Here is a 23,065-nt window from a genome sequence, read left to right as displayed (position 1 = left end):
AGCAAAGATAAAAAACTAAAATTTTTGCAGTATGTCTAACACCAAAGTCCTCAAGGGGGAAGAAAAAAAAAAAAAGAGCCTTTCGGAATGTCACGCCCTCACTTCCGGCCTTGACTGGGCTGCGGCAAAGTCCAGCACGTGGGCCGCGCTCACTCCGGGCAGCACGCTGGTCGGCCACAGCCCAGCCGGCGCTAGGACCCCAGCGGCTGGCCGCAGTCGGCCCGCGGTTTCCTTGGCGACCGGGCGGAAGCCGGAAGCTGCGCTGCGGTTGGCCCAGCGGCCCGGAGAAGCTGGGGGCGGAGCCCGAGGAGGAAAGTGGCGGCGGCGAGGAAGAGGACTGGCCACGGCCATGGAGCTGGCGGACGCGGGGGCGGCTGGCTCTTCGCAGGGTGCGCCGGGGCCTGAGCAGCCCGGTGGCCCCGCCGGGTGTAAATGAGAAGGTTGGGGCGGGGCGGGCGGAGGGGCTGCTCCGGGCGGTGGCCGTTGGGACGCGACGGTCCCTGCCCCGCTTGGTCCCGTTCGTCTTCCCCACCTAGAATACTGTCTTTCTTTGCCTCGTGTTTCGAGGTCAGAACCTCGAGAGGGATGGCTTCCCCCAGTAGGAGTAGGGGAGGGCGCCTGGGGCCTACACGTGCGCGTCCAGGGTGCATCTGTACCTTCTGTCCAACCCTGGAGTCGGGGGGCCGGGCCGGAGTCGCACGGCCAGCCTGGTGAAAACTGCAGATGTTCCCTGGAGGTGTCACGTTGGAGCAGCTGCCCACAGTTCGCCTGCTTAGCAGAGGTCGAGTTCTGGGCTCAGCCCAGGTAGGAAGGAATGGCTCCGAACCTGGCCAGTCAGCTGTGGTCTGTTCTCTGGGGACCCACCTCCAGGCTCTCGCCTCTATCTTGGAGCTCAGGACTCCAGGGTCTGAAGGCAAAGGCCCTGGTTCTCATCCCCTGTTTTTGATTTTGGCTGAGGGCAGGAGAATAGATTTACAGAAAAGTGTGAGATTTTCCCAAATGTTAATATCTCACATGACCATGATGCATTTATTAAAATTGATATACTCCTCACTGAAGGTCACACTATATTCATATTTTGCCAGTTTTCCCACTGATACTCTTTTTCTGTTCCAGGACCCACAGTGTAATACCACATTACATTGATTGATTGATTGAAGTCTGGAGGTATAATCCAGGAATACTCTACCACCGGGCTGTACCCCTCCCCATCTGTTTTATTTTGAATTTGGCAATCCTCCTGCCACAACCTTCTCAGTTGCTGGGATTATTGATATGCACCACAGCTCCTGGTTCAGCCCCTAGTTTTTAAAATCTAGAAAATAATCATTGTTTCAACTTTGTGAATATTTATTGGTAATCTGTTTACCCAAGGTGCAGTTCTAGGCAGTGGGGTTTTAGCACTCAAACAGGCAATCTAGCTCTCCTGTGAAAGCTAAATAGAGTTCACTGGAACCCACAGATTGTTATTATTTTTTTAAAAAAATATTTTTAGTTGTAGGATGGACACAATAACTTTATTTAGTTATTTTTTTAATGTGGTGCTGAAGATCAAAGGCAGTGCCTCACCCATGCTCTACCACTGAGCTACAACTCCAGCTCCTAGATTGTTATTTTGTATTTCAAATTTTCTTTCTTTTTTGAATTTTAGGGACAGGTTACTTGGAATCATCTTTAAGTTGGTGGACAATTAACATTGTTTCAGCTTTTCTGGTTTAGTTACTCTATACTTCTAAGTGATAGCATTGCCTTTTGCATCATTCATTGATCAGATTTTTCCCTCTCAAATTACTATACTGAGAAAAATGTAGTGCACAAAGATATGCTAATTCAGTAAATAGGACTGAAGACCCTGCTGTAGAGTTTCATGTGATTTGTAGCTGCTTTGACAAATAATAAATCCAAGAAAATAACTTAAAACTACTCTGTGGATTCTTTCCCAGATAAAATGTTTTTAGAAAGTGTCAGTTGCTCAAAAATGATTTACAGCCTGAATATATGTATTTCTTTTTTGCATATTGTGCAGCAGTTCATGATCAAGTGGTGCCAACACAAAATTCTTCATCCAGAGTCATAATACATGTGGATCTGGATTGCTTTTATGCACAGGTAGAAATGATCTCAAACCCAGAATTAAAGGACAAACCTTTAGGTAATTATTCATATTGATAGTATTTTTGTTGTATAGTGATAAAATGGGCTACTCTTTATGTCACTGTATTCTGATTTATTAATTAAGAAAGATTTTTTTTTGGAAGCCTTTTTTGTCCTCCATACTAGGTATTGAACCCAAGGGTGCTTCATCACTGAAGTATATCCCAGTCCTTTTTTTTTTTTTTTTTTTTAAATTTTTAAATTTGAGACAGGGTCTCCCTAAGTTGCTAAGTTGCTAAAACTGGCCTGGAACTTGGAATCCTCCTGCCTCAGCTTCTGGAGTTGCTGGGATTATAGGTGTGGGCCACCATGCTTACCTGGAAGCCATTCTTACAGTTACCTTTGCTTTTCTACCAAGTGTAAACCTCATAAACCTTATATAAGAAATGGTGAATCTGAGACTAGCATAACTGAACAAATTAACAGAAAGCAGCATAAAGTTTTGGTCTTCTATGTTAATATTCTATGTTATAATTTAGTTCTCTAGGCAGATTTCTTATTTTTCTTTTTTGCAATACTGGGAATCAAACTCTGTGGTGCTTTACTGCTGAGCTACGTCCCTAGCCTTTTTAATTTTTTATTTTGAGACAGAGTCTGGCTAAATTGTCCAGGCTGTCCTTAACCTTGTGATCCTCTTATGTCAGCTTCCCAAGTAACTGGAATTATAGGTGTGCACCACCATGTCTGTCAGATTGCTTTTACTCAGTATTTCAAACTTTATAGGTCTTGGAGCTCAAAAACAATCTTGTTATTTTTGTTACATTTTTAATGGAAGTTTTCATCTTCCTCTTTTGCAAATTAAATGTATGAGTTGAATATTAATGTCTAACAAACAGTTGAATTTTAAGCAGAACCTTAAATATTTAGATAGAGCAAGCATTTCATAATAACAAGCATCTTTTAAAATTAAAGGCAAGGAGAAATTTTGCATTGAGGATTAGCTTACTGATATTCTGGCATGTTTTATTAACATTTTTATTGTACCTTAAATTGGGAGAGCAGAGATTTTTTTCCTTCATGTGTGCAGGAAGGATATTTTATAAACTTAGAAAATTATTTTGGTTCTCTTGGCTGCTGTCTTCTTGTGCCTGGATTGGCTTAATAAATACAAATCTAGTTTTATTGATTTTACTAAAGAACAAAGGAATAGCTAGTTTTTGGTATGCCAAAGTGAAGCTGGCATTTTTGTGTGTTTTAGTGTGTGTGACACTGGAAATTGAACCCACTGACCCCGGGAGAGACTTCACTATTTAGCTACATTGCCTGGAGTGGAATTTGGATCCTCCTTCCTTGGGCTCCTGAGTAGCTGGGATTACAGGCCTGCTACTGTGCTAGGCAGAGAGGCCAGGATCTTTAAACTTTCCTAGAATGTCTTTAAGTTTTTAGGGTCAGAGGACCTAAATGATTTCTTCTAAAGGCATGTCTAATTAGTAGTATTATAACAAAATGCTGTGTAGATTATGCTTAATAAAAAGTATTGTGTGATTAAGATGTACAAATTATGGACATGAAATAAAAGTTGTGACTGCTGAAAGTTTTCTGGAGAAAACAAAAGTAATGTTTTTTTTTTTTTTAATATTTACTTTTTAGTTATAGTTGGATATAATATCTTTAATTAAATTTTTATGTGGGGCTGAGGATTGAACCCAGGACCTGGTCCGATCTAGGCGAGCGCTCTACTGCTGAACCACAACCCCAGCCCCAGTAATTTTTTTTTATTCTAAACAAATATTGTTGTGACATACCATGTGGAGTTCATATAGTGTATTCTGCATTAAAAGACCAGATATGGTCATGCGTGCCTGTAATCCCAGCGACTTGGGAGGCTGAGGCAGGAGGATTCCAAGTTCAAAGCCAGCCTCAGCAATTTATCGAGGCCATAAGATACTTAGCAAGATCCTGTCTCAAATAAAAAAAGTTTTGTTTTTTTTTTTTAAAAAGACTTTTTAGTTAAGGAATTTACTAGTCTGATTTTTTCATATTAGTTCACTGATGAATGTTTTATTTGACATTTATTTTGGGGTATAATCTGATATATAAGAAAACTTTATGTGCAAATAATGTTTTTTGTCTTCTTTATAATACCCCAAATTTAAAAACAGATGTGTAATGGAAATGGATATAACTATTGTTTTTCTTCTACATGTTTGCATTTTACTTTTTTGTGTGTGTACTGGAGATGCATTTTACATATTTTTGATAAACATTATTATAGTGGCATGAAGTAGTCAACTTGTTTAAAAAGAGAAAAACAATTTTAGCAATCTAAGTCACCAATAAACTAGAATTTTTATTCAGTCTGTAGATGATCATATTGTATTCATTTTGATAGGGAGCTCATAATGCCCTACTGAATCATCAGCAGATAACTATAAAGAAAAGTTCAGTACTAGGATAATTACTGGGGAGATACCCCTAACAGTTGCTGTAGCTTGCCAATTGTAACAGAACATTCTTTTGTTCATTGGCAGACAAATGAGTTTTTCTAGTAGCAACCAGTATTTAATTGTACTCAATTATTTTCAGCTGGCTTATTTTTTGGTGCAACATACCTGGAGCTATAGATATGGCAGTATAAACCAAGCAGATTTTGTACTGTCTGAAAACATTTTAAGAAGGATTTGATTTCTGTCTTATCACTGAGAATTTTTAGACTATATTTATTGATTTATGGTACTTTTTGCTAAATTTGAGGAATATACACATCTAGCTTTTGTATAAATAATCGGTCCGCATTCTAACAGGTGATTTATACTACTTTTATGTATTGTTTTTCTGTTTAATAATAACTTTTTCCCCAAATAGACAAATATCCAAAGCTTAAAAGTATGATATGGGAAAATACTTTTCATAAGTAGGAGATAGCTCAAAAACCTGATTCTTTGTAGAATTTTAATGAACAGAATCTACTTTTTAAAACTGAGACACCTTTTTATCCTTAACAAAAGCACATGCTATTCTTATGGCTCAGACAATTATAACATGGAAGTAGTAAATTATGTTTTAAAATGTTTGTATAATCCTGCTTGATTTTTCTTACAGAATTTTTATTTTTTATAGGTGTTCAGCAGAAATATTTGGTAGTTACTTGCAACTATGAAGCCAGGAAACTTGGAGTTACAAAACTTATGAATGTCAGAGATGCAAAAGAAAAATGTCCACAACTTGTATTGGTTAATGGAGAAGATTTGACCCGTTATAGGGAGATGTCTTATAAGGTTACAGGTACAAAGTATAGGCAATCTATTTTTAGTATTAATTTTTATGTAGGATGCCTATTCACTTAAATAATTTTATAAATCTTAATAAAGTGCCATAAACCAGATTCCTTTTTCCTAATAGCTTTTTATTATGGGTCTTTTCCACTTTAAAAATTATATAAAAGAGTGGCTTTCTATATTATGAATAATGTTGGTAAGTAATTTGAATTCTGTTGTGACTAGTGTTTATATAAATAACAGGAAATATAAAGTTTATAAGTGATAAAATCAGAAGATATACTGTAAAGACATACTGTAAATTTTAAGCTTACATGAATTATGAAGAAATACATTGTTTTCTAATGTACTGATGATAATTCAAAGAAGTGTTTGTAATTTTTGGTTAGCATAATTAAAAACTGATTTCTTAAGAAATATTAGCAAAAATAATGGCTATATTAGTCTTTTTGTGTACACACACACACACACACACATACACATACACTAAATATTACACTGTAGCTACTGAACTGCCTTATGCTGAGGCTTGAGTGTGAATCTTAGTGTTCTAGTGAATTAGAGGAAAATAAAAGGAAAATGCTTGTACATTGTTATATTACAAATACATATTTTTAAAAATGTGTAAGAATCAACTTTGTATTTTTATTATTATCATCATCATCATTAACCCAGGACACTCTACCACTGAGCTATATCCCCATCCCTTTTAAAATTTTTAGACAGGATCTTGTTAAATTGCTGAGACTGGTAATCCTCCTGCCTCAGCCTTCTGAGTTGGTGGGATTATAGATATGCCCCACTGTGACTAGCTTATACTGTCTTTTCAATTGTTTTTGCTCGTTTTTCTTTTGTTAATTGTAGCAGTTTTTATATGTAAAGGGTTAATATCTATAATATAGAGAGAGCTCCTACAACTTAAGAAAAAGAAACAATAAAAGTGAACAAAGAATGTGAGTAAGCAGTTGACAAAGAAGAGCAAATTCAGTATCTAACAATTGTATGGGAAAAAAGCTCAAATTTATTACTGGCTAAGGAAACTTGAATTAGTAAGACATTATTTTATGTTGGTGATACTTGTCAAAAAATGTGACAAAAAGTAGAAATATAAAGTATTGTAGCTTTTTAAAAAAGCAATCAAGAAACATTTATTAAAGATAAAGGGTGGAGATGATAGTTTGCCTAGCATGTGCAAGGCCCTGCATTTAATCCTTAACACACACACACACACACACACACACACACACACACGAGAAACTAAAGATTAATATTCTTCAAACCAGTGATATCATTGCTGAGTATTCATCAAATAGAAATAAAATTATAAGTACATAAATAACATGTATAGAAAAAGATTTATTTTAGCCTGGTTCATAATTGATAGAAAAGAGATTAATTTTCAGGAATGGGATAGTTAAATGATTTGTCCCTGTGACCCAGTGATAGAACAATGTGTTAAAAAATATTTAGTGGTTCACCAGCTTTGTGCATTACTCTGTATTTGACTTATTTTTCTGCTTAAAACTTTGATTCTTTTTTTCTACATTCTTTTGATAAAAGGTTTTATTTCCTACATGACTTTTGGATGTCAGGTAGATACTTTTGAAAAAAAATCACAGAAATTGATGAACGAAGTACAAAACAATCTTATATAATCAGACACACTGTCAGTCTCTCCTCAAAGGAGATAATAGCTTTCTCTGTGTAGGCTGGAGTTATATTTGGTGATCACAAGTCACATTGTTTTTCATTTTTCTGTGCTGGGGTTTGAACCCAGGGCCTTGTACATGGTAGATAAGGGCTTTACCACTGAGCTATACCCAAACCCCACGTTATTACCTTTATTGTTTTCCCTTTAATATCTATGTTAGTATTAGTAAAATAAAATAACTTAGTATTTTTGTAAAAAAGTGATCAGTGAGGAATTATTTAGTCCTTTTATTCTGAGTCTTCAGATTATGGCACCTTAAGAATATATGCGTTTTTGTATGCTCAGAGCCATACAGTTGGCTCTCCATGGGTTCTGCATCTGTAGATTGAACCTGTGGATTTGAAAAAAAAAAAAAAAAAAGGCTTCAGTACTGAAATCATAACAGACTTTTTTATCATGTCATTATTCCCTAAACAATACAGCATAAGACTATTTACATTATATAAGATACTGTAAGTATAGATGATTTGAAACTTACAGGAGAATATGTGTAGGATATATGCAAATATCATGCCGTTTTATATATGGGTCTTGAGCATCTTCAGATTTTGGTTTCCTTGGGAGTGGTTCTGGAACCAGTCCTCTGAATATTGAAGATCTACTGTTTTCTGACATCCAACAGGTCTCAATAGAAGGTGATTCAGGGGGGAAGAAAATAGTTCTTCTAAATGATTTTAAAGTTATTATTACTTAATTCTTGCATATGAGAATTGACAGTCCTTTTGAATTTATTCTACATGTTAAATTCAATTTAGTAAAATTTGACTTATGGACTAGGTAGTTTGCAGATGCTGCACATGTGAATAGCTGCAAGTTGTGGTCCATATCTGCAATTTTACGCTTAAGGCATATGTTTGGGAATGGCCAATCAAAATACTGTTATATATTGTTAAGTGACTTTTCTGTTTGACTCAGTAATAAGTCAAAAAAAAATTTTTTTGTTTTGTTTTGTTTGGTACCAGGGATTGAACTCAGGGGCACTCAACTATTTAACCACATGCCCAGCCCTATTTTGTATTTTATTTAAGAGACACGGTCTCACTGAGTTGCTTAGCATCTATCTTTTTGCTGAGGCTAGCTTTGAACTCTCAATCCTCCTGCCTCAGCCTCCCAAGCTGCTGGGATTACAGGCATGTGCCACCACGGCTGTCTAATAAGTGGAAGTTTTAAATTTTGTTTTGCCTAAACTGTTGTGGAGAATATAGATAGGTAAAATATATTATTACTTGTTTTTACTTTCCTAAGCAGTTTATAATTTATTCTTTCACATAGTGCTTCAAGATTATAATTAACTATAATCATTGGCATTTAATGTACTACAGATATAGAAAGTTTACATATAGAAGATTGAGCTAAAAATGTATTTCTATGAGGAACTGCTCTGAGAATGTCATTTTTAGACTTGTTTTGTTGGGAAATATTGCCTCTACTCAAAATATGGTACAGAAAAACAAAGATAACAGTTAACTGAGACTTTTCATTAAAGATATTATGGAATTGTGAATATATATAAAACCTTTAATTATGTATTTGGTATATTTTTAAGCATTAAATCTTTTCTAGTTGTAACTTTAATTACACCTCTGCACCAATATTATTTTGATTTAGAATTGTTGGAAGAATTTAGTCCAGTTGTTGAGAGACTTGGATTTGATGAAAATTTTGTGGATCTAACAGAAATAGTTGAAAAGAAACTCCAGCAACTTCAAAGTGATGAACTTTCTGCATTGACTGTGTCAGGTCATGTGTATAATAATCAGCGTGAGTGTTATTCCTTCCACTTACTAACTAAAAGTTATACTTTTTTTTAAATCTTTATCATTTATTTATTTATTTGGTGCTAAAAATTAAACCCAGTGTCTCACATATGCCAGGCAAGTGCACTACCACTGAGCCCCAGCCCCAGCCTAAGTATATACATTTTTTAATGTTCATTGAGTTTATTGTGACATTCTGTTAGATTTATGACTTTTTTGGAGGTATAGTTATATTTAGTCAGTAATCTAAGATCTAAAATCAGATATTGCTATTCCATATCAAATATGTAGAAAATAAGATTTTGATGACATGTAGATCTGTGCAGTTTTCATCTCTTTGACATAGTATATCTGTTCACATTTTTAAGAGTCCCTCTTTAGGTCACCCTTAAGTTATAGCAGTCAACTTGTTACTGTTTTTTAGAATAATTTTTGATTCTCCTGAAACTATCTCTAAGCAAAATTTTGAGGTAGGCTGAACTTCCCTTCTGTTCCTCTGGGGCTATAAGACTCTCATGGTGCTCTTCTGACTTTTCAGACTACCACCCATGGAATCTTTTCCAGGCCTACCTGTCACTGGCCTGTCAGCTGTTATAGGGCAAGGGTCTACTGTGGAGCTAAGGCAGCCATGGAGGTCTTTTCTCACTGGTTCTTAAAATCATGCCAGAAGGATTTCAGACATGTCATTCAGAGTAGCGGGTATGAGTTTATTAAAAGGGTAGGAAAATAGAAAAGGAAACACTCTCCAGAAAGAGAGTTGGTTCCCTTAGAGAGGAGAAGATGGCATGTCCCTCATACCTTCTAGTTTTATTGGCGTGTGGGGCTGGGTGGGGGGTGTCCCAGGTCTAAAGTGTCCTTAGAGTCCTGTTCAGGTCTTCCTTTTGACTTTTGACTTTTGACTGACAGCAGAGGATGCCATCAGACTTTCAAGTCCCCACAGAGCATGATAATTCTAGGTCACTTTGGCTCATGCTGACCAGTTCTAATTGGAAACTGTTCTAACAGATTTTCTGGTTAGGTAGAACTATCTTTATCTCCCTGATTTCTGGGATCTGGTCTGTGTGTGGTTCACAGTCTGCTCCCCTGCCCCTTCAGAATAAATGTGTTCAGCATTTCAGGCCTGCATGTCTCTTGCAGACAACCAGTTGTTTGCTGATGGATGTAATATAGCCTATTTACTTAAAACAGTCAGGGCTGCAGGTAAATTGCTTTTTAAAGGGAAGCTTATGGGGGTCAGCATAGTGGGCCCAGTATATGGAATTTTTCCTTAACCTCATGTTCCCATCCCTCACAACTGTTTGTCCCCTATCATGTCTTTTCCCCATCATCTGCCATGTGCTTGTATCTTCTTCAAGCTCCTATTTAATTAGCTCTAATAATTATTACCAACTGTCTCCTTCCTTCACATAGTAAGTCCTGAATCACTGGTGGTATTTCCATTTGCATTTGAAAATAGCTTTAGTAGGCGCTGGTGAATATTTAATTAGGCTTTCATACATTTTGTGACTCTGCTGGTAACTTTTATATTATACCAAATAGAAGACAAGCTGCTTTTCTTTTGTGTAAGAGTTGCCTGATCCTTTTGGTTATAGTTCTTAACTTGTGTTTCTCGAACCCCACCTGTTGTGAGGCCTGGTTATCCTTCTCTAGTATAGCTCTCCACAGAAGAAAAGGGGTAGAGATGAATTTCTAGAAGCTTGATGTGTGTCTTTTGTACCTATGCTGTTTTTGTTGTGTTTGGTTTTGTTTTTAATAAGGGCTAAGTACTAGCAAGATGATTCCAGACATAACTTCTATATAATTTTTGAAGCAAATTCAGACTTTATTAGTTAGAACATATCATGGACAGAGAGCTAGACTTTATATCTTAGATAGAAAATGTCTAATCATTTATTCGTTCTTCCTCTTCAACATAAGCTTTTATTAAAAAGTTTTCAAACTTATAGAAAAGTTGATAGAATAATATAATAAATACCTTTTAATTACACTCTTATAGATAAACCAGTTTTCATTTGCCATTTTTTTTTTTTATTTTGCTCTCTTTGTGGAAAAGTTGATAGATTGATGAGCCATTTGGAAATAAATTGTAGATACTATGACACTTCATCCCTGAATCCTTCTAGGCTGAGTCTTGGAGATAAGGATGGTCCGATATAAATTTTTACACCTAAGAAAGTTTGTTTCTATGTAATTTCCCTACCTTTTTCATAAAAGACCTCTTAAACTATGTATAGGCCAGAAATTATTTTTGGCATCACATATAGCTAATATGTAAAGTGTGGATTTAGATCTTTAAAGCTGTAATGGTAGCATTCTTATGACAACTTATGCATATTTATAGGTGAGTGTGGATTTAAGTTTTATTAATATCCCTAGAAAATTTTTAAGATATCAGTTTTCATATTATAATCTGTTAAATCATTAAGTACTCCCAGTATACTCATGTCACAGACCCTTGGAATTCACTTGTATTATTTGTTTACAATGTTCCTATGAAGAACTAAAGAAATAAGTCAAATGGATGGCAGGGTGGTAGTAGTAGTGGTAGGAGGGTTTGGATATAAATTAAACCCTGCATCTTTTAAAAAATCCTTTTTTAAAAAAGAAAACAGAAAATGTTTTTTTTTGTGACTTTTAACAGTATCATTTTTTTTTTTTTTTTTTTTAGCTATAAACCTGCATGACATCATGCACATCAGACTACTAATTGGATCTCAGATTGCAGCAGAAATGCGGGAAGCCATGTATAATCAGTTGGGGCTCACTGGATGCGCTGGAGTGGCTTGTAATAAACTATTGGCAAAATTAGTTTCTGGTGTTTTTAAACCAAATCAACAAACAGTCTTGTTACCTGAAAGTTGTCAAGATCTCATTTATAGTTTGAACCATATAAAGAAAATGCCTGGTAAGACAAATATAATTGAAGAATATGTATTATGTTTTATTGTATTTCTTTAATCATAAAAAATTATAGATGTAAATAACAATTTCTAGAGGTATATCTTTAGCTGTTGGAGAAAAAACTATAGTGTTTTCTGGAGCAAATCTGTATGAGGAAATACACAAAAGTACTTTTATGTTTCTTATCATGCAAGTGATAACCTGGAAACATAAGGTCCTTGATTTGCAGTCCTGGGTTCATATTTTTGTTCTGTACATTGCATCTAGAAGGGAGCTTAACATTTATTAATTCTCTTTAGTTTTTATATATAAAATATTATGGCTACAATGGACCTTCCAAACTTCTAAAACAAATACTTCATTCTAAAGATCAGGGAATGGATTTCCTCGAGAAATTCACTGATCTATTCAGTTCATAGGGCAAATTTGTATCTTTGAAAATCAGATAACCTGCATTTTTATAGACCATCAATAATATGTTGAACTCTTTTCTTTTACTTTGTTGGGGAATAGGATGTAATAAAAGACTTCTGTGGAAGTGAATTTCTAAGACAACGGAAACTTAACTGTTTAGTGTTATAGCTTCCCATTTTTAACTTATGCCTGTATGATTCCAAAATAAATTGTATAATGCCTTGCCTTCCTTAGCACGTAGTATAATTATAATTTGAGATTTTGGATCTGTGTTCTGAAGAACAATGTCAGATCATAATAAACTGACTACATACTGAAGCAGGACATTCTTTCTTACTTTACCTTTTGAATTATTGCATCTGTTTTTACAGGCTTTCTACTTTTTCCCTCATTGCCAATTGCCAAGCCTCCTTTTTTTTCTGCAAAAATACCTGTCACTACATTTTAATAATTCCCCTTACATGCCTGTCTTCACTGATTTATTGCTTTAACTTTGCAAGGAAACCAGATAACTGTAGAATTATTATTTTTTAAATGACAGTAAGAGGGGCTGGGGTTGTGGCTCAGTGTTAGAGTGCTCGCCTAGCATGCACAAGGTACTGGGTTCAATCAGTTCAACACTACATAAATGTAAAATAAAGATATTGTGTCCACCTCAAACTTAAGAATAAATATATTTTTTAAAAATGAAAGAACGAGCTTTAAATGACCTATTTCTCTGATGAAGAAAATATAAGTTTTAGTGCAAAAACTTTGTGGTAGGGGTTTTGTTAGTTTTTATATTTTTTCACACTTAGTTGTGTTCTGGGTGATAAATATTGCTAGATATGTGATTTATGGATGAGTGTAATGTTGTGCACAGAAATCAGGTTAGCCAATAAGCATATATTAATCAATTTTGGTTCTTCTTTTTACAGTAATAATAAACATTATTCCTGAGTTATTCCACAGTATTGTAGAACAGGTGGTAAAATTTTCATTTTATCAAAAGAGTGTATTGACTGTAAATAGTACATGTTATGAGTGCTTCAAGGAGCTACATATTACTCAGGGACCCTGAAGGAAAGAATAATAATCTACTTTGCAATTGAGTTTGATCTTAGCAAAGTATTAATTATGGAACTTAAGATATGATTGATGTATTTTTAAGATTTTAATTATCTTTATTTTAAGGAAGAAAGCTATTGTAGCACCATATGCATTTCTTTTTGTTTAGGTATTGGCTATAAAACTGCCAAACGCCTTGAAGCACTGGGAATCAATAGTGTGCATGATCTCCAAACCTTTTCATCTAAAATATTAGAAAAGGAATTAGGAATTTCAGTTGCTCAGCGTATTCATAAGCTCAGTTTTGGAGACGATAACTCTCCTGTGACACCTTCAGGACCACCTCAGGTATGTGGCAATGATATTTATATTTAATGTTCTAGTTATATGTAGTGTACTATTTATGTTTACTGTACTAGTTGTCACATCTGGATAAAAATTTCCAGTTTTGCATATTCAGAATATTGTAGTTTGCTTTTCATGTTCCCTTTCCTAAGAGAAGGCTGCTGCTTTATTATATTAGATTAATAAATATTCTTAAGTTGAAACTTGAACATTAATGTATTTATTATTTGTTCATTTTTTGTGGTAGTGAGGAGTGAACCAAAGCCATGCGCATGCTACGCAAGCTCTCTGACAGAGAGCTACACCTCCAGCTCCCTTTTTTAAACTTTTCTTTTGAGACAGGTCTTGCTAAGTTACTCAGCTTTTTGTTGCTGCAGCAGAATGATGGACAAGGACTGCTTAGAGCAGGAAAAGTTCACTTTGGGCTCACAGTTTCAGGGGTCTCAGTCCGTGGTTGGCCTTTTGCTCTGGGCCTGTGGTGAGGCAAAACATTGTGGTGGAAGGGTGTGGCCGAGGAGAGCTGCTCAACTCATGGCAGCTGGGAAGGAGAGGGGAAGAACCAGGGACAAGACATAGTCCCCAAGGGCATAGCCCCAATGATGTCTTCCTTCAGCAAGATCCACCTGCCTATTATTAATTCAAATCATTAATCCACCAAATGGGTTTATCCCCTTTTGAGGTTATAGCTCTCATAATTTAATCTTTTCATCTCTAAACATTTTTGCATTGACTAGCACATGAACTTTTGGGGGAACATTCCAGATCCAAACTACTATGCTGAGTTGCCCAGGCTGGCATCAAATTTGTGATCCTCGTGCCTCAGCCTCCTTAGTAATTGGAATTATAGCAGGCACCACCACACCCTGAGAGCATTAATACTTGATAATCTCAACTTAGCTACTTTGATTGAATACAGCTTATTGTTAATAGGTCATAAGGCAAAATATTTTAATTCTTTAAAAATCTTATTTTCAGAATAGTCCAGTGATTTAATAAGTGGAAAAAGATGTCATCGCCCTGTTAAAATTGATTGGCTTTTTCTGCCTATGTAAAGAGTACTTTACTAAGTGCTTTATGTTTATTAGTCCATTTAATCTTCATAACAAACCCCGGTGGGCAGTACTATTGTTTGTTTTCCTCCCTCCCTTCGTTCCTTCCTTTCTTTCTCCTTTTTTGTTAAGATGAGGATGCTGTATTTTAGATAGGCTAAATAATTTATTCAAGTATAAACTCAGATTCTAGTCCTAGGGCATTAAGAGACTCACATTAGTCATAAAGTAAAACTTGGAATTGGTACTAGAACTTTGTCGTTTTCTTGACTTTCAGTATATTTTCTAGTGGAGTACAAATTACTTGCAAATAAGATGAGTTAATGTAAAAGTGTACTAAATGATTCAAATTAAGCACAAGAGGTAAAGTTAGTAAAGAATGTATTAAATATATATTTGACATATTCATTGATAATTGGGTATATTTATTTGAGTTTACATTAATCCTCACTTACGCTTCTTTGGTAGTCCTTTAGTGAAGAAGATTCATTTAAAAAATGTTCATCAGAAGTCGAAGCTAAAAAAAAGATTGAAGAACTACTTGCTAACCTTTTGAACAGGTATTATTAATCCATTTTGCCAAAACATTCTACATAATTTTTATGCAGTTACATACATGCAAAAAATTCTTGATGTGTCTTGGATGTTACAGATTAACTTAATACATGTATTTCTCTTTACTTCACAGAATAGTATTAATCTCTTTTTCTTTCAATGTTTAGACCTAATAGATCTTATCCCACTGGTCTCTGTGTATTATAAACTATTGCAAAGACATTATTATGTGCTGTTAACCAATTTAATACATCTTCTTCCTTTAGTCTTAATACACAGTTACAACAGTTATTCTGTGGATTCTTAAGCTATAGATTATTACTAAAAGGGGTTTTGTGGATATCTCTTAATATTCCTAGACCTATTCTAGTCCTTAGGTGAAAAGGAATAAGTTTTAATTTTTCCTAATGGCAATTTTGAGCATTTGCTTTTAATTTAGTATTACTTGCTTTTCCACAAAAGGAAAAATGCAGAGAGGAATAATAATTCTTTCACAATTCTAAAACTTCTCACATAGGAATAGATTGTGATTATTGAACACAGGAAGTTATTAGAACAATAATAATGGACCAAGCAGGAGAAGCCTTGTATTTTCTTTGTCTCAGACTATGTAAAAGAAAATGGAGTTAAAGGAAGGAATACTTATGGGGCCATGTATGAGTGATTGCAAGTGTGTTCAGGGATTCTGATCTGCAAGTTGACATAATATGTTTACTGGGATTATGAATATACAAACAGCATAACATAAACTGAGCAAGGAAATTTAGTTTTCTGTTGCTCCTTAGTAGGCATCACGTATTTCTCTTTACTTCATAGAAGATTATTAATCTCTTTTTCTTTCACTTCTTGATTCTCTTTTTGTTGTTAGAAATTTCTAAATTGGGTGTCAGAGATCTAACAGTTTAGAGTAGGCATGCTTCTGTAATGATTCTAGGAGGGCTAACTGTAAACAGTAAACAGTTCTGGGATGATTATAAGTTTCAGAAAACTGATGAAGTGATAATTCCTACAACTTTGCTGTCATGTGCAGTGTGCCGCTTATGTGTGCAGCAGAACTATATAGTTCATTGTTTGCTGCATGCAATCGGGGCTGCCTCTGTGACCCAGCTCCAGCAGTATGACTCAGGCTTTGGGGGAAGTGTGCTAGTGAAATTGGGTTATCTGCTCAGCTTCAGCTAGGTGTAAGACTATTCTGAAATGCCTGCCCATTGCAAACAGTTCTACACATAGAGAAATCCCCAAAAGTGTTAAGTTTTACAGGTTCTCTTATTTGAAGCATTAACCCAAATGTGAGACCAGGTGCTCTAAACCTGTGAGATAGCAGATGTTAAGCATCTACCCATGTCTCTTCTTGACAGTTCTCATATTCTACACCAGGGCTCCTTAGTTCAATGACGGAGTTACAATAGCATTTAAGTGACTGGTAAAAAAATATAACTATGTGTGTGTATGTATGAGTAATTACTTATTTTTTTTCCTTTTGGAGTATATGATGATTAATTCTACAGATATGAAAGAAATGTAAAAATCATATAATCTTTAATTCATCCTCTAGGCACTAGCTTAAAATAAAATAGTATTTAACCTTCCTCTAATTAGCATATCACACTCTTTGAATTGTGCAATTACTTAAAAGAACAAATTTAACTAAAAGATATTTAAGGAGTAACATCACTTATGACATTTTATTATCCTAGTTATGCATCCATCAAAAACTTTTCTGAAAAGCAGTAAGAGAAAGAAAAAAGTTATTTGCTACAAAACTAATTTTTTCACTTTAGAATTGTCATTTTGAGCATGTTTAACAAGGTGTAATATTTGCATTTCATGTTTGTGATTTCATTATCTTTGTATATTGCTATGCAGATAAAAAGGAAAATGTTATCTTTGAGTGACATCTGTTTTCAATAATTAAATTTTTACTTTTTAAGTGAATTTTCCTTACCAATAAAATTTTTGTTTTAACACCAAAACCAAGACCCTTTGCACATGATTAATCTTCCTAAATATAATATGTAACTGATCTTTCAAATTATTGCTTTAAAATTTCATCATATTATGGTGATCTTACTGGCTCTCTTGGATCTATTTGCAGAAAGCCCTTTACTTTAACAGAAGTAATCTTGTTTTTTGTAAACATTTTTTTTCCTCTTTTAATTTTCCAGTTATTTGCTTGTGTCAGATTTCCTGCAGGTGTTAATATTCTGCTTTAGATTTGGATTATAAAACAGCTTGTTATGATTATATAGTATTTCTGTCCTATTTCTGACAGCACTCAATTCTGAGTAAGGCCTATGAGTCTGTCATTTTCAATTTCATAGTCTTAGTGCATAAACTGAGATATTTATTTGGGTGTTCTGGAAGATTTATTGTTTACTATTTACCTACTGAATGTATAATTTGATAGTTACTCAGTATTATACCTTTCAATAAATGAAGTATTATTCAGTACTTTTTCTAATTCTTTATTTCCATTTTAGAGTATCCCGAGATGGAAGGAAACCCCGTACAATAAGATTAGTAATCCGTCGGTATTCATCAGAGAAGTACTGTTGTCGCGAGAGTCGTCAGTGCCCTATTCCATCCCATGTAATTCAGAAGTTAGGGGCAGGTATGGACTTATTTTCTAAGAATTTAATTGACATTGAACTTTTTTTAAAAATATTTTTTTAGCTATAGATGGACACAATATTTTTATTTTATTTATTTGTATGTGGTGCTGAGGATTGAACTCAGTGCCTCACGCGTGTGAGGCAAGCACTCTATCACTGAGCCACAACCCCAGCCCAACATTGGACTTTTAAAAATAAACTTTTGAATTAGAAATATGCTCCCCAAAAGGAGAGTGGGTCTTTGTGCAGTGTGGCATGCAATTATATGCTTTAATTCTATCAGGAATTCTCACTAGAAAATGTTTTTAAATAGATAGATAAAAATAGTAATTTTTCCCCAAACCTGTACTTCCTGCCACCAGGGAGGCTGAGGCAGGAGGATTGCAATTTTGTTGTCTGACATTCTCTCAGAATTAAAAGAAAAAGAGTTGGGGATGTAGCTCAGTGGTAGCCCTGGGTTCAATCCTCAGTACCACCACCAAAAAAAAAGAGTCCCTTAAATTCAAAGGGAATAAGTGATAATTATATAATGTCAAAATGCCAATTAGGATTTTTATTTTTTAATCTAAGCAATATAAGTTACAGTAATCTCTTAGTATTAATTAATTAATTAATTATGATATAAACTATTTAGATACTGTCTTAAACATTCTTTTTCAGGAAATTATGATGTGATGACACCAATGGTGGATATACTTATGAAACTTTTTCGAAATATGGTGAATGTGAAAATGCCCTTTCACCTTACCCTTTTAAGTGTGTGCCTCTGCAACCTTAAAGCACTAAATACCACTAAGAAAGGGCCCATGGATTATTATTTAACATCCTCATTGTCAACAACGTCATGTTCTGGCAAGCGCAGTTCTGTGAGTACACTCTTATGTATACTGTAAGTATACTCTTACTGGACTTGTGTGGATAAATGAAAAATCTAAGTTTGTGTTAGATTCTTTTGGCTGATATTGCTTAGATGATTTAGTTGTTAATGGTGCCTATCATATAATGGTTGCTGGCTTTAAATATATTGTGATCTATGTAGAAATATATTGGATTAGAGAAGAAACTATGGAACTTCTCTGCTTTGGAAGTATGGATGCATTTTCTAATAGCATTCAGGAATGTGATGGATTAGCTCCTAAATATGAAGTACATTTCCAGAAATTAGAAATCAGATCGTTTTGTGGTCAGTTTTTACATATGGTACAAGCTTTGTTTTGCACACTATTATAAGTATTTAAATTTTCTTAGTTTTGAAATTAAATTGAATTCTGATAGCAACATTAGAATTTGCTACTGATTTGGGGGTAGGGGTTGTGGCTCAGTGGTAGAGCACTTGCCTAGCACGTGCGAGGCCCCTGGTTCAATTCTTAGCACCACATAAAATGAATGAATAAATAAAATAAAGGTATTGTATCCATCTACAACTAAAATAAATAAATAAATATTAAAAAAAGAAAGGATTTGCTACTAATTTTACATTTGTTAAAAGTTAATAGTGTGGTAGCAGAGGCAGAAGTCAGTCACATTTTCAAGTGACTAGAACACAGTCCCAAAGAAGCAAACCTCTATTTTATAAAATCAAATAACCTTTTTCTAAGTGGTTAATCTCTATAATTAACTCTTAATTTAAAATATTATTTTAAAATTTTTAATCAGTATAATTTTAGTAATATTTTTATTTCCACTTTTAATTTAAAATGAGAATAGAATAGTATTGTGAAAATAATGAACCTAATGCCCTCTTTAGATTACTTTATTCTGTGATCATTTTTCCATTCCATTATTAACTAGAAATTAAAAAGGTATTTAATTATTACATTTTAATTAATCCATAGGATGGAAATTAAAGGTCTCTAATTTATAGTGGCATTAGTGAAGTCAATAGAAGTCAAAGTAGCTTGTATATATCTGGCATACACTAGATACTCAATAAACATACTGGTCTGAATTTCTTCTTCTCCCTTTACATTCTTGAAGTTTACTAAGCTATTATATTTGTATACATTTTTAAAAAATTTTTAATTGATTTATTTTTTTTTAAATTTTAAAATATTTTTTAGTTGTTGATATACCTTTATTTTTTTTAATTATATGTGGTGCTGAGGATCAAACCCAGTCCCTTACACATGGTGCTCTGCCACTGAGCCACAACCCCAGCCCCTAATTTTTATTTTTTATTCTAATTAGTTATTTATGATAGCAGAGCATTTCAATTCACTGTACACAAATGGAGCACAACACATGGTTATACATGATGTAGAGTCGCTCCACATGTGCAGTCATACATGTACCTAGGATAATGATGTTCATCTCATTCCACCATCTTTTCTACCCCCTGACTGTATATATTTTTATTTTGCTTAAAACTAGAAGGGAAACTCAAGTGAAAAACTTTATAGAAAAATTATACATATTAGAATTGGAAGTATTTTTAAATTTTTTATAAAATATTTATCTTAAAAATAATATTGGATTTTTACCATAAAAGCACCTTTTTCTTTCTGTTAAATGTTGTTGTTGTTGTTTGGTTTTTGGTAGTGGGGATTAAACTGAGGGGCATTTTATCACTGAGCCCTATCCCTAACCCTTTTTATTTTGAGACAGTGACTCACTAAGTTGCAGAGACTGGCCTTGAACTAAGGATCCTCTTGTCCCAGCTCCCAGGAGTCACTGAGATTTCAGGTGTGCACCACCATACTCTGCTAAATATTATCTTTCAGAACAATAATTTTTGCAAAACCAGTAGTTGAATCTCCATGCCTGTATTTTTTTTCTTTTAAATACCTTTAAGTGAATCACTCTTTCTAGTCCACCATTCTTTTATTTACAGAATTGGACCTTTAAATCCATGAGGTCCTTTCCAGATCTTTAAAGGCATATTTACCTGGCTCAGTGCTGTGTAGGAAGGAGACCTCTTTCTGGAATAATGAGTAAAGATCTACACAATAGTGTGACTAATTGTGATAGATTAAACATCTCTAGTTGTTGAAACTGGCCACGAAGGATTCAAAGTACTGAATGGGTTTGAAACATAATGGTTGCTGTAGATAATACTACAGGCATACTTCAGCAGCAGGGATGTTTATTTATTTATTTATTAAATTAAAAACTTTATTTACAAACCATGAAACTCACTTAATTTAAATATACAGTTCAACTATTTTAGTTTATTTTGCAGCTGTGAATTTTGGTATCCTGGGAAAGACCTTGAACCAGTCCCCCAGATATGTAGGGATGATTCCAAGTAGAATAGTACAGTGTGTTCTTTTGTGTCTGGCTTCTTCCACTCCATAACGGTTTGACTGCTCACCTTTGTTGTTCAGGCCTATACCAGAACTTCATGGAACACTTAATTTTTATTGAATTTTCTAGCAGCAGGGTTATTTAAAAAGGTATCAGGTATCCAAATTATTTTATTATTTTTGTGTTCTAGAAAATAAAAGAGAGTCATATGGAAGATATTTCCAAAGACAAAGAAACAAACTGGGATTTTCTACCAAGTGGAAGAATTGAAAGTACAAGAACTGGCGAGTCTCCAATAGATACTACAGATTTTTCTAAAGAAAAAGATATGAATGAATTCCCACTCTGTTCACTTCCTGAGGGTGTTGACCAAGAAGTCTTCAAGCAGCTTCCATTAGATATTCAAGAAGAAATCCTTTCTGGAAAATTTAGAGAAAAATTTCAAGGGAAAGGAAGTTTAAGTTGTCCATTACATGCCACCAGAGGAGTATTATCTTTCTTTTCTACAAAACAAATGCAAGATAGATCCTTAAATTCTAGAGATAATTTATCCAGTAATAATCAGGTACAGTCTGTGTCTCCTTGTGAACCAGGAACATCAGGCTTAAGTAGCAGTAGTTCCTCTTACCTGTCTAGCCCAAAGGATTATTCATATTATATAGATAATCAATTAAAAGATGAACAAATGAGTCAAGGACCTAAAGAATCTGAAGGATTCCACTTCTCAAATACAAAGCCTGCTGTTTCTGCTTTCCATTCATTTCCAAATTTGCAGAGTGATCAACTTTTTTCCAAACGCTGTGCTACAGATAGTCATAAGCAAATAACAGCAACAGCCTCTTGTCAAGGATCCACAGAAAATAGAGAGCAAGATTCTGCTGATGAGAAGATTATTTTTCCATCTGTCATTGATCCTCAAGTATTCTATGAACTTCCAGAAGAGGTACAAAAAGAACTGTTGGCTGAGTGGAGGAGACCTGGATCAGATTTCCACATTGTACATAAGTAAGCATGTTCAGAGAAAGGACTACAAAAGCAAAGAAAGTATCATTGTCCTCAGATTAGCAATTTATTAAGCTCTTCTAAATTAAACACTAATAATAATGTAGCAGTCCAATGTAAAATGTTCAGGTAAAGCAAGAGTGGTTACAGGAAGTAAATTCCAGCACAAAACATAAAAATCCTCTTAACAGAAGCAATAATGTAAAAATATTATCTTTCTCTTATTTCCACAGCTATTTTATGTTGCTTTTCAATAAAAGGAATATCATGGTCAGAACTAGTACATTTTCCATAAATTCGGGAGAAGACATATGTGCTTGCATATAAAATATAGGCTCATCAAATCATTGTCATGCTAGAATAAAGAACAGGGTTTTTATTTATTTATTTTTGCCCCTGTGAAAAATGGAATGTCTAGAAATTTAACCTATTAATAGTCAAATAAGAACTCCTGCCAACTAACCTATTGAAAATGTAAATATCTTTGTTTAAAGTACTGTGTACTATTTAATAAGTTTACTTGTAAAATAGCATAGCAATATATACTCAATTAATACTTTTTCATATACTTAGAACCTATCCCAATACACAGTACATACAGGGCATTCATTAAATTTTGAATAAATAAATTGTGTGGCCAACACCAGGGTGGGTATTGGGTGTGGGAGGAGTGTGTATTTATTTTAGAGGACAGTGGTAGAAGGAACTCTCCATGCAAGGGTATTAAGGGAAAGATGGATATCAGAAATGCAAGGTAGTAGCCATATGTATGGCATATACCTGTAATTCCGCTGAGGTAGGATCTCTAGATCTCAAATTCAAGTACAGCCTGGGCAATTAAGCAAGACCCTGACTTAAAAAAAAAAAAAAAGGCAAGGTGGTGGAAAACTAGTAATGGAAGGGATCCATTTCTTTCTAGTCAGTTTGTAGGGTCTAAGAGCAATGGATTTTATTTTTTTAAATCTTTTCTGCATTGGGACATGATTGTATGGATATCTTAGCAAAAACAAATAGACCTTTACTAATTTGGTGAGGGCCCTGTTTCACCCTCCCTTTG

The 23,065-nt window shown here is 34.5% G+C and overlaps 1 protein-coding gene across 8 annotated transcripts; it reads left to right on the top strand.

The window, feature by feature from the left end:
• Positions 1 to 301: 301 nt before the first annotated feature.
• Positions 302 to 22,285, top strand: Poli (DNA polymerase iota). Of its 8 annotated transcripts, none has more exons than XM_071602739.1 (10): positions 302 to 428; positions 2,030 to 2,152; positions 5,215 to 5,379; positions 8,692 to 8,844; positions 11,509 to 11,745; positions 13,372 to 13,550; positions 15,065 to 15,156; positions 17,632 to 17,762; positions 18,424 to 18,629; positions 21,197 to 22,285. In XM_071602739.1, the coding sequence occupies exons 1-10, from the start codon at positions 350 to 352 to the stop codon at positions 22,013 to 22,015; spliced, it is 2,184 nt and encodes a 727-aa protein (XP_071458840.1). In that variant the 5' UTR covers positions 302 to 349; the 3' UTR covers positions 22,016 to 22,285. The 8 variants fall into 8 exon arrangements, with proteins under 8 accessions (XP_071458840.1, XP_071458846.1, XP_027804799.2 ...); XM_071602745.1 differs by having other exon boundaries at positions 335 to 389; XM_027948998.2 differs by having other exon boundaries at positions 335 to 389; positions 2,027 to 2,152.
• The last annotated feature ends 780 nt before the right edge of the window (positions 22,286 to 23,065 follow it).

This window comes from Marmota flaviventris, chromosome 16 (assembly GCF_047511675.1).
Source record: "Marmota flaviventris isolate mMarFla1 chromosome 16, mMarFla1.hap1, whole genome shotgun sequence".
NCBI lineage: Eukaryota > Metazoa > Chordata > Mammalia > Rodentia > Sciuridae > Marmota > Marmota flaviventris.
Note: the sequence above shows the minus strand (reverse complement) of the source record. Positions and strands in the feature narration are given on the sequence as shown.

What these genes read in the sequence shown, in the direction of transcription:
- Poli (XM_071602744.1), top strand. Translation starts at nt 350, where the DNA reads ATGGAGCTGGCGGACGCGGGGGCGGCTGGCTCTTCGCAGGGTGCGCCG. An exon ending in GATGTCTTATAAGGTTACAG is followed by an intron (nt 5,380 to 8,691) that starts GTACAAAGTATA and finishes ATTTTGATTTAG; the next exon opens with AATTGTTGGAAGAATTTAGT. An exon ending in CTTGCTAACCTTTTGAACAG is followed by an intron (nt 15,157 to 17,631) that starts GTATTATTAATC and finishes TTTCCATTTTAG; the next exon opens with AGTATCCCGAGATGGAAGGA.